The sequence below is a fragment of the Phyllobates terribilis genome, unplaced genomic scaffold (assembly GCF_046119375.1).
Source record: "Phyllobates terribilis strain yellow unplaced genomic scaffold, ASM4611937v1 Scaffold_2__4_contigs__length_985480577, whole genome shotgun sequence".
Taxonomy (NCBI): domain Eukaryota; kingdom Metazoa; phylum Chordata; class Amphibia; order Anura; family Dendrobatidae; genus Phyllobates; species Phyllobates terribilis.
Genome location: NW_027362762.1, coordinates 636,416,965 through 636,429,576, shown reverse-complemented (window position 1 = coordinate 636,429,576; position 12,612 = coordinate 636,416,965). Strand labels below are relative to the sequence as shown.

At 42.5% G+C, this 12,612-nt stretch overlaps 1 protein-coding gene across 1 annotated transcript in view; it reads right to left on the bottom strand.

Annotated features, from left to right (window-relative positions):
* The window catches only part of PARL (presenilin associated rhomboid like), an 82,909-nt gene that overhangs the window by 42,091 nt on the left and 28,206 nt on the right, over positions 1 to 12,612 (bottom strand). The window contains exons 5-6 of the mRNA XM_073666605.1: positions 9,604 to 9,652; positions 9,425 to 9,520 (exon numbers count right to left, since the gene is read on the bottom strand). Of these exons, the coding sequence (XP_073522706.1) occupies positions 9,425 to 9,520; positions 9,604 to 9,652 (145 nt within the window). The remainder of the gene's footprint in view (positions 1 to 9,424; positions 9,521 to 9,603; positions 9,653 to 12,612) is intronic.

Sequence of the window (12,612 nt, the reverse complement as noted above, 5' to 3'; positions counted from 1 at the left end):
AATTTTTTTTATTTTCACAGGGGTAACAAGAAAAAATGGACCCCAAAATTTGTTGTGCAATTTCCCCTGGGCACGCAGATACCCAATATTTGGGGAAAAAATACTGTTTGGGCGCACGGCAGGGCTCGGAAGGGAAGGAGCGCCATTTGACTTTTTGATTGTAAAATTTGCTTGAATAATTAGCGGACGCCATGTTGTGTTTGGAGAGCCCATGTGTGCCCAAACATTGGAGCTCCCCCACAAGTGACCCCATTTTGGAAACTAGACCCCCCAAGGCACCTTTCTAGATGCATAGTGAGCACTTGGAACCCCCAGGTGCTTCACAAATTGATTCGTAACAATGAAAAAGTGAAAAAAAAAACACTTTTTCATTTGTATGAATCAATTTGTGAAGCACCTGAGGGTTCCAAGTGCTCACTATGCATCTAGATAGGTGCCTTGGGTGGTCTAGTTTCCAAAATGGGGTCACTTGTGGGGGAGCTCCAATATTTGGGCACACAGCGGCTCTCTAAATGCAACATGGTGTCCGCTAACAAATTTAACGCAAAATTGGCTCAAATTGTTAGCGACACCATGTTGCGTTTGGAGAGCTGCTGTGTGCCCAAACATTGGAGCTCCCCCACAAGTGACCCCATTTTGGAAACTAGACCCCCCAAGGCACCTATCTAGATGCATAGTGAGCACTTGGAACCCCCAGGTGCTTCACAAATTGATTCGTAACAATGAAAAAGTGAAAAAAAAAACACTTTTTCATTTTTATGAATCAATTTGTGAAGCACCTGGGGGTTCCAACTGCTCACTATGCATCTAGATAGGTGCCTTGGGGGGTCTAGTTTCCAAAATGGGGTCACTTGTGGGGGAGCTCCAATGTTTGGGCACACAGGGACTCTCTAAATGCAACATGGTATCCGCTAACAAATTGAATGGAAAATCGGCTCAAATTGTTAGCGGACGCCACATTGCGTTTGGAGAGCCCCTCTGTGCCCAAACTTTGGAGCTCCCCCACAAGTGACCCCATTTTGGAAACTAGACCCCCCAAGGCACCTATCTAGATTCATAGTGAGCACTTGGAACCCCAGGTGCTTCACAAATTGATTCATAAAAATGAAAAAGTGTTTTTTTTTTCACTTTTTCATTTTTACGAATCAATTTGTGAAGCACCTGGGGGTTCCAAGTGCTCACTATGCATCTAGAAAGGTGCCTTGGGGGGTCTAGTTTCCAAAATGGGGTCACTTGTGGGGGAGCTCCAAAGTTTGGGCACAGAGGGGCTCTCCAAACGCAATGTGGTGTCCGCTAACAATTTGAGCCGATTTTCCATTCAATTTGTTAGCGGATACCATGTTGCATTTAGAGAGTCCCTGTGTGCCCAAACATTGGAGCTCCCCCACAAGTGACCCCATTTTGGAAACCAGACCCCCAAGGCACCTATCTAGATTCATAGTGAGCACTTGGAACCCCAGGTGCTTCACAAATTGATTCATAAAAATGAAAAAGTGTTTTATTTTCACTTTTTCATTTTTACGAATCAATTTGTGAAGCACCTGGGTGTTCTAAGTGCTCACTATGCATCTAGATAGGTGCCTTGGGGGGTCTAGTTTCCAAATTGGGGTCACTTGTGGGGGAGCTCCAATGTTTGGGCACACAGGGGCTCTCCAAATGCAACATGGCGTCCGCTAACAATTTGAGCCGAATTTCCATTCAATTTGTTAGCGGACACCATGTCGCGTTTGGAGAGCCTGTGATGTGCCTAAACAGTGGAGCTCCCCCACAAGTGTCCCCATTTTGGAAACTATACCCCTCAAAGATTTTATTAAGGTGTATAGTGAACATTTTGAACCCAGAGGTACGGCACATTATTTGTTTACATTAGGTCATCATATTGAATAAGTTGTCATTATTCTTGAGCGCAAGTGCTCGCTACTTGAGTTTGCATCGGGTACTCAGGTATGCACCATGTACAGCGTGTGCTCGAGTGACATGCTCGAGTCCCTGCTCCGCATGTTTCACGGTTATTATACACCCAAAAAAAAACATGCGGGGATCGCTCGTGCATGGCAGGCAATCCCCGTAAAGTTTTTTGGCCGCGAAGCATATGGGGCAGAGACTCGAGCATGTCACTCAAATACCCACGATACTAAATGCATACCAGAGCACCCGATGCAAACTCAAGTAGCGAGCACTTGCTCTCAACACTAGTCGCCATATCGTCATCTTTTTTTCTTACTTTTGAAAAAAATCCCAACCCCAGCCCTAACCCTAGCACAACCCTAGCCCCAGCACAACCCTAGCCCCAGCACAACCCTAGCCCCAGCACAACCCTAGCCCCAGCACAACCCTAGCCCCAGCACAACCCTAGCCCCAAACCCAGCCCTAACCCTAGCCCAATCCTAACTCAAGAGTTTATTTTTGACGCCGTTCCTTGTGCGGTATAAGTGATTAGACGACTTTATTCTTCGGGTCGGTGTGATTACAGCAATGCCAGAATCATATGGGGTTTTTATGACTGACAGCTGTCACACACTAAAAGACGCATTTTTTGTAAAATCTAGTTTTTGCATCGCCATATTTTGAGAGCTATAATTTTTCCAGATTTTGGCAGACAGTCATGTGACGGCTCGTTTTTTGCGGGATGACTTGACGTTGTTATTGGTGCCATTTTCAGGCACGTGACATTTTTTGATCGCTTTCTATTCCGATTTTTGGGAGGCAGAATAAACAAAAACCAACAATTCAGGAATTGTTTTTTTTTTTTTTTTTTTTTATTCTGTTCCGCGTGTGGTAAAATTGATGAGGCAGCTTTACTCTTCGGGTCAGTACGTTTACAGCGGTACCACATTTGTATCATTTTTCTATGTTTTGGCGCTTATACACAATAAAAGCTATTTTATAGAAAAAAATATTTTTTAGCATCGCTTTATTCTGAGAGCTATAACTTTTTTATTTTTCGGCTGATGGAGCTGTATGGCGGCTTGTTTTTTGCGGGACGAGATGACGTTTTCAGCGGTATCATTTTTATTTATATGCGTCTTTTTGATCGCGTGTTATTCCACTTTTTGTTTGGCGGTATGGTGATAAAGCATTGTTTTTTGCTTGTTTTTTTTTTTTTTTTTTTTTACCGTGTTCACTGAAGGGGTTAACTAGTGGGACAGTTTTATAGGTCAGGTTGTTCCGGACGCGGCGATACCAAATATGTGTACTTTTATTGTTTTTTTTTATTTTTTTTATAATAATATTTATTGATGGGTACATTATATTTTTATTTTTGGTGTATTATTTTTTTTATTTTTTTATAATATTTTTGCACATTTTTTTTTTTTTTTTTTTTTTTTCCACTTTCACACAGTTTATACACTTTATTACTTTGTCCCACTCTGGGACTTTCACTTTTTTTTTTCTGATCGCCTGCATGGCACAGGAATGGAGCACCATCCCTATGCCATGAAGGCTGTCAGAAGTGCACAGTGTGAAGATTGCTTGGAGATGCACTGCGCATGTCCAAGCAATCTTCCTGCTCTCTGGTGACCCGGATGTTGTCATGACGACATCGGGTCGTCATGGCAACACCCGGGAAGCCTTTGCAGACTGCGCTGGAAGCCGGAAGAGGAGGTGAGTATCGCCGATCACCTCCCCTTGCCCCCGCAATGCCGCGATCGACTTCGATCGCAGCATCGCGGGGGTTAATGTGCTGGGAGCGGTGCGTGACCGCTCCCTGCACATAGTACCGGGTGTCAGCTGTGACAATCAGCTGACACCCGGCGGCGATCGCGCCCGCACAGCCTGTGTGCGCGCGCGATCGCGATGACGTACTAATACGGGTCTGGCTCTTAAGTCCCAGGGCACAGACGCGTATTAGTACGTCAGATGTTATTAAGGGGTTAATCCACCAATCCTAGAATTAAAATATTTTTGTTTTCCAAAATATTAAAAAAAAAGAGAAGCAAGAAAATATTATAAAATCAGATGGATACAGTGACGCCTTTCAACAGCAACACTTAATCATAACCTATTTCCGAAGTGCCATTATATATAAATGGAAGAGGAGTGACAAAAACAATTATGTTAATCTCAGACATATACAGTACAGACCAAAAGTTTGGACACACCTTCTCATTTAAAGAAATTTCTGTATTTTCATGACTATGAAAATTGTACATCCACACTGAAGGCATCAAAACTATGAATTAACACATGTGGAATTATATACTTAACAAAAAAGTGTGAAACAACTGAAAATATGTCTTATATTCTAGGTTCTTCAAAGTAGCCACCTTTTGCTTTGATGACTGCTTTGCACACTCTTGGCATTCTCTTGATGAGCTTCAAGAGGTAGTCACCGGAAATGGTTCTCACTTCACGGGTGTGCACTGTCAGGTTTAATAAGTGGGATTTCTTGCCTTATAAATGGGGTTGGGACCATCAGTTGTGTTGTGCAGAAGTCTGGTGGATACACAGCTGATAGTCCTACTGAATAGACTGTTAGAATTTGTATTATGGCAAGAAAAAAGCAGCTAAGTAAAGAAAAATGAGTGGCCATCATTACTTTAAGAAATGAAGGTCAGTCAGTCCGAAAAATTTGGAAAACTTTGAAAATGTCCCCAAGTGCAGTTGCAAAATCCAACAAGCGCTACAAAGAAACTGGCTCACATGAGGACCACCCCAGGAAAGGAAGACCAAGAGTCACCTCTGCTTCTGAGGATAAGTTTATCCGAGTCATCAGCCTCAGAAATCACAGATTGACAGCAGCTCAGATTAGAGACCAGGTCAATGCCACACAGAGTTAGAGCAGCAGACACATCTCTACAACAACTGTTAAGAGGAGACTTTGTGCAGCAGGCCTTCATGGTAAAATAGCTGCTAGGAAACCACTGCAAAGGACAGGCAACAAGCAGAAGAGACTTGTTTTGGCTAAAGAACACAAAGAATGGACATTAGACCAGTGGAAATCTGTGCTTTGGTCTGATGAGTCCAAATTTGAGATCTTTGGTTCCAACCACCCTGTCTTTGTGCAACGCAGAAAAGGTGAACGGATGGACTCTACATGTCTGGTTCCCACCGTGAAGCATGGAGGAGGAGGTGTGATGGTGTGGGGGTGCTTTGCTGGTGACACTGTTGGGGATTTATTCAAAATTGAAGGCATACTGAACCAGCATGGCTACCGCAGCATCTTGCAGCGGCATGCTATTCCATCCGGTTTGCGTTTAGTTGGACCATCATTTATTTTTCAACAGGACAATGACCCCAAACACACCTCCAGACTGTGTAAGGGCTATTTGACCAAGTGGGAGAGTGATGGGGTGCTATACCAGATGACCTGGCCTCCACAGTCACCAGACCTGAACCCAATCGAGATGGTTTGGGGTGAGCTGGACCGCAGAGTTAAGGCAAAAGGGCCAACAAGTGCTAAGCATCTCTGGGAACTCCTTCAAGATTGTTGGAAGACCATTTCCGGTGACTACCTCTTGAAGCTCATCAAGAGAATGCCAAGAGTGTGCAAAGCAGTCATCAAAGCAAAAGGTGGCTACTTTGAAGTACCTAGAATATAAGACATATTTTCAGTTGTTTCACACTTTTTTGTTAAGTATATAATTCCACATGTGTTAATTCATAGTTTTGATGCCTTCAGTGTGAATGTGCAATTTTCATAGTCATGAAAATTCTGAAAAATCTTTAAATGAGAATGTGTGTCCAAACTTTTGGTCTGTACTGTATATGAGAATACAAAATATATTTCCCTAATTGAGAATATTATTTTGTGGCTGAAAACCATAATTATGCTTTTTTAATTTCCTAGTAGTACTACCAACATATTGTTTTTTACATGCAGTGCAATTGATGGTAGAAAAAACATACTTAGTATTACTTAATAAAATAATTTGGAAACTGAAGTATTATTGGTGACGTATGAAGTGAATTGATTAGTCTTCTATATGTATCTAAATACACTGCTCAAAAAAATAAAGGGAACACTCAAATAACACATCCTAGATCTGAATGAATGAAATATTCTCATTGAATACTTTGTTCTGTACAAAGTTGAATGTGCTGACAACAAAATCACACAAAAATCATCAATGGAAATCACATTTATTAACCAATGGAGGCCTGGATTTGGAGTCACCCCCAAAATTAAAGTGGAAAAACACACTACAGGCTGATCCAACTTTGATGTAATGTCCTTAAAACAAGTCAAAATGAGGCTCAGTATTGTGTGTGGCCTCGTGACGTTGGTGGATGGAGCGAGACATGATGTCCCAGATGAGCTCAATCGGATTCAGGTCTGGGGTACAGGAGGCCAGTCCATAGCTTCAATGCCTTCATCTTGCAGGAACTGCTGACACACTCCAGCCACATGAGGTCTGGCATTGTCCTGCATTAGGAGGAACCCAGTGCCAACCGCACCAGCATATGGTCTCACAAGGGGTCTGAGGATCTCATCTCGGTGCCTAATGGCAGTCAGGCTACCTCTGGCGACCACATGGAGGGCAGTGTGGCCCTCCAAAGAAATGCCACCCCACACCATTACTGACCCACTGCCAAACCAGTCATGCTGAAGGATGTTGCAGGCAGCAGATCGCTCTCCACGGGGTCTCCAGACTCTGTCACGTCTGTCACATGTGCTCAGTGTGAACCTGCTTTTATCTGTGAAGAGCACAGGGCGCCAGTGGCGACTTTGCCAATCCTGGTGTTCTGTGGCAAATGCCAAGCGTCCTACACGGTGCTGGGCTGTGAGCACAACCTGCATCTGTGGACGTCGGGCCCTCATACCACCCTCATGGAGTCGGTTTCTAACCGTTTGTGCAGACACATGCACATTTGTGGCCTGCTGAAGATCATTTTGCAGGGCTCTGGCAGTGCTCCTCCTGTTCATCCTTGTACAAAGGCGGAGGTAGCGGTCCTGCTGCTGGGTTGTTGCCCTCCTACGGCCCCCTCCTCGTCTCCTGGTGTACTGGCCTGTCTCCTGGTAGCGCCTCCAGCCTCTGGACACTACGCTGACAGACACAGCAAACCTTCTTGCCACAGCTCGCATTGATGTGCCATCCTGGATGAGCTGCACTACCTGAGCAACTTCTGTGGGTAGTAGAGTCCGTCTCATGCTACCACGAGTGTGAAAGTACAACCAACATTCAAAAGTGACCAAAACATAGCCAGAATACATTGGTACTGAGATGTGGTCTGTGGTCCCCACCTGCAGAACAAATCTTTATTGAAGGTGTCTTGATAATTGCCAATAATTTCCATCTATTGTCTATTCCATTTGCACAACAGCATGTGAAATTGATTGTCAATCAGTGTTGCTTCCTAAGTGGACAGTTTGATTTCACACAAGTTTGATTTACTTGGAGTTATATTCTGTTTAAGTGCTCCCTTTATTTTTTTGAGCAGTTTACATTACATTGTGATATTGCACATGGAAATTACCTTTGTTCAGATAGCCATGTATCCGTTTTTTTTTTCCTGAAGTATACAGACTAGGAGAAAATCATATTGCCAATGGAATCTCCTTGTCTTTCCACACATGATTCCATTCTTAAGTATTTTAAATCAATTTTGCACAAGGAAAGACTAGAAGCAATGGGATGAAACTAAATGGGAGGAGACACAGATTAGATATTAGAAAAAACTTTTTGACAGTTAGGGTGATTAATGAGTGGAACAGGCTGCCACGAGAGGTGGTGAGTTCCCCTTCAATGGACGTCTTCAAACAGAGGCTGGACAGACATCTGTCTGAGATGATTTAGTGAATCCTGCTTTGAGCAGGGGGTTGGACCAGATGACCCAGGAGGTCCCTTCCAACTCTACCATTCTATGATTCTATGATCTTGTTATAAAATGTGAAGATGGCACAGGGTACATTTAGTAATGTTGTCATAATCTTTACTATATAAAAAAAAAAAAAAAAAAAAGCTCAAAAAATAATGTTGTGCGTTTTTGGTTGTCTTAAACTATTGGACAAACAGTCATCACATGTTTTTTTTTATTCAATATCACAATGTAATGTATGTAGATACATATATAAAACTAGTCAATTCACTTAAGTCACCAAAAATACTTACCAAATAAAATCATTTATAAACTGTAATACTAAGTATATTGTTTATACCATCAATTGCACTGCATGTAAAAAAACAATATGTTGGTAGTACTGCTAGAAAATTAAAAAAGCATAATTATGGTTCTCTGTCTCAAAATAATATCACCCAAAAATCATTATCAGGAGCATCACATCATTTTTTTTTTTTTGATTTTTATTCAAATTTGGATTTTTATTCTGGTGATCAAATATATTTTTGTGCCTTTGGGATAGATAAGGTTAACAGATCTGCTCAAGGCGGTGACTGGAGACCTAAGCTTCTAATGTGTGATTTTTGATATGGAAACCTGCACACCAGCAGGTGTAAATTACAAGACAGACTTAATATGTAATTTGCCCTGGGCTATGGAAGTATCCTGCGCTGCTGGAGAAGTGACAAGCCACCACGGAATATGGAATGTCAATGCCGTAGATAATAAAGCAACAATCCCTATGCCATCGTGGCTTGTCATATGGCATGGCTGCCACTTCAGAAATAGGTTATAATTAAGAACCCTTGCGGTTCGAAACGCTTATCCATGAGATTTTATTCATTTTCCTTGCTTCTCTTTTTTTTTTTCATCATGTTTTTAATATTTTGAAATAAATAATAGTATTTTTAATTCTTCTGGGATTTATGGATTAAAGCTATTGCTTCTTCAGTGCTAATTCATCCAGGAACCAGTTGAGATTTCCTTTCGTGCATCACTCACTTTCTATTTTGGATCTGGGAGTTACATGTAGACGTGGTTGAGCTGTTTTATAGGAGATAGTACTGAGACTGTGCGTGAGGCTGGAGAGGAATGCGAGGGGTTCAGGCAGAGTTAAAGGGTCATTGCTCACTGCTGGCTTGTAGCCAAGCAGAAGGAATGATGGGAAATGTAGTGAGGATTCTGAAAAGGAAGCGACGGCTGTGATGGCAGAGCTGATGCCAGGCTACAGGAAGCAAAGCAGAAAAGAATAACATAACATAAAACTGGCAGAAAGAGTATATGGAGATCTTTAAGAGCATTATCCTTAAGCATTTACGGCAAAAACAGTAATTGAGTTAGGGTAGTGGACAACCTCTTTAAGTAGTGGATGTCCCTGCAATGAACCATGACTGGTAAGCAAAAGTCTGAACCAATAATAGTCTGTAATCATCATAAAAGGAAGATGGCTGTGAAAGCACTCAGAACTAATTCATAGACAACTAATTCGGCAAATATTAAATTTTTTCCGGTTGGAAAAAAAATAACATCAGTTCACTCAAAAATGACATAAGACACCCTCTCATCTCGCTGTGAACCCTATCAAGTAACAACAGCTACATAAAAAGCTCAGCTAGTCTGTGGGTGGGAGGAGGAAACTTACGAGATGTAGGACTGGAAGTGAAGTATCGGACCATTGTGCGCTGCATGTTGGGTACTCTCCATAGGCAGAATACAAGAACATTAGCTGCAATTATACCTGTGAAAAGATTGATCAGGAGAAGTAAATAAAAAATGAGAATTTCAGGTCAACGCAGGTAATAGTGTAGCTATAACAATTACCTGACACAGTCTTCTGTCCATCACTCAGACTATTCCACCACTCATTCACCTACAATGAAAGATAAATAAAGAAGAATAAGTAATGTATTTTTCGGACTATAAGTCGCACTGGACCATAAGACACACCTAGGTTTTAGAGGAGGAAAATAGAAAAAAATATAAGCAAAAAATGTGGTCATGATGCCCTGTTAAGGGGGAGGTGGTCTGTTATAGGGGTAATGTCTCCCAATTCTGTTAATATCCCCCACCCTAGTATATATAGGGGTAATGTCTCCTAATTTTGTTAATATCCCCCACCCTAGTATATATAGTACAGACCAAAAGTTTGGACACATCATTTAAAGATTTTTCTGTATTTTCATGACTATGAAAACTGCACATTCACACTGAAGGCATCAAAACTATGAAGTAACACATGTGGAATTATATACTTAACAAAAAAGTGTGAAACAACTGAAAATATGTCTTATATTCTAGGTTCTTCAAAGTAGCCACCTTTTGCTTTGATGACTGCTTTGCACACTCTTGGCATTCTCTTGATGAGCTTCAAGAGGTAGTCACCGGAAATGGTTTTCACTTCACAGGTGTGCCCTGTCAGGTTTAATAAGTGGGATTTCTTGCCTTATAAATGGGGTTGGGACCATCAGTTGTGTTCAAAGCTAACTTAAAAACATTAGTCTTGATTACTCCCCTCTTTATCTCCTCCAAGTAAGTGAAACATTTCTCTTCTGAACCAGTTTGATGACCACAATGGTTCAACATCTCTATACATTTACATTACTATTAGCAATGGTCTGAAAACCAAGAGTTGCATAAATGATGCATGCCAACATAAAATGACTGTTCAAACCCAGCACAGGTGCACCTTTGGCGTGGCTGCGGAGTTCACTGCACATTTTCACCTTCTTGCTTTCCATCTAAATATGTCCCCTTTTTCTTTGAAGGACTGCTCTGTCTTTATAGGAGCCAAAGGACAGAGATACACAGAAAACAAATGGGTGAGAAGTTGCAGGAAACTGTTTGGCCATGCCAAGGGTGCACTGAGGACATGTGCTTGGTTTGAACAGTCTTTTTGTGCTGATGTATTCCCTTTAAGATCATGTTTCTGCTAAAGCCAGATGCTGAGGTAGGCTATTCTACAGATTCACAACACTTACAGTAAGGCTGACTTCATACATACAACATTTAATTAAGTTTTTATAGTGAAAATGTAAAGTCTACACATATCCCTAAATTCTGTTTTCAGTAGTTACCCTACTTTAACCAATGAAATTCCAACAATCTCACAATCTTTTTTACATTTGCTATTTGGATGTGAGGGGAATTTGAGGGATCTATTTCTCTAAGGATGCCCTATTAAAATTTTGCAAATTTCACCCTATGCCACATATGTCAAACTCTGGCCTGTGGGCCAAATCTGACCCACAAGGTGACTATTTTGGGCCTGTATTGAGCTTTCAACTGTATCGGTATCTTGGATGCTGATGCAGTGGAAAGCAATGATGGATGAGGCAGCCTCAGATCATGATCCCTCCATCATCATCACTCTCCCTCTGCGTCTTCCTCACGCAGAGGGCATGATGACGTCATAACAACGTGCCTGCTGTGCCGAGCAGTGAGGAGCTTTAGAGTGCTCACTGATGAGATAAGAGTAGCAGAAAACCAGGGAGAGGTGAGGGCCCGTTATACTGTATGGAGGGCTGTGTGGGGCCCGTTATACCATATGGAGGGCTGTGTGGGGCCCGTTATACCATATAGAGCCCTATGTGACGCCCATTATACTGTATGGAACCCTATGTGACGCCCATTATAGTGTATGGAGCCCTGTGTGTCGCCCATTATAGTGTATGGAGCCCTGTGTGTCGCCCATTATAGTGTATGGAGCCCTATGTGACGCCCATTATACTGTATGGAGCCCTATGTGACGCCCATTATACTGTATGGAGCCCTATGTGACGCCCATTATACTGTATGGAGCCCTGTGTGACGCCCATTATACTGTATGGAGCCCTGTGTGTCGCCCATTATACTGTATGGAGCCCTGTGTGTCGCCCATTATACTGTATGGAGCCCTGTGTGTCGCCCATTATACTGTATGGAGCCCTGTGTGTCGCCCATTATACTGTATGGAGCCCTGTGTGTCGCCCATTATACTGTATGGAGCCCTGTGTGTCGCACATTATAGTGTATGGAGCCCTGTGTGTCGCCCATTATAGTGTATGGAGCCCTATGTGACGGCCATTATACTGTATGGAGCCCTATGTGACGCCCATTATACTGTATGGAGCCCTATGTGACGCCCATTATACTGTATGGAGCCCTGTGTGACGCCCATTATACTGTATGGAGCCCTGTGTGTCGCCCATTATACTGTATGGAGCCCTATGTGACGCCCATTATACTGTATGGAGCCCTATGTGACGCCCATTATACTGTATGGAGCCCTATGTGACGCCCATTATACTGTATGGAGCCCTATGTGACGCCCATTATACTGTATGGAGCCCTATGTGACACCCATTATACTGTATGGAGCACTATCTGGGGCCCATTATACTGTATGGAGCCCTATGTGACGCCCATTATACTGTATGGAGCCCTATGTAGAGCCATTATACAGTATGGAGCACTATGTGGGGCCATTATACTGTATGGAGCACTATCTGGGGCCCATTATACTGTATGGAGCACTATCTGGGGCCCATTATACTGTATGGAGCCCTATGTGCAGTCCATTATATGAGGAGGGCTGTGTGGGGATTACAGTTGGAGAATCATACTGTGATGGGGTTAAGATACTTTGCTGTAGGGCTGAGGAGGGATGGTACAGTAGGGTCATCATACAGTGCGTGTGGAGGGTACTGTGGGGTTATCATAGTGTGTTGGGGGGGGGGGGGACACTTGTTGGAATCATACTTTATTATATGTATTATTCAAGGTTTTTTATCCTTAGCTATTACATATTTAAATTAGGCTATTGGGCCATATGCTTTTTACTGCTCTTACATA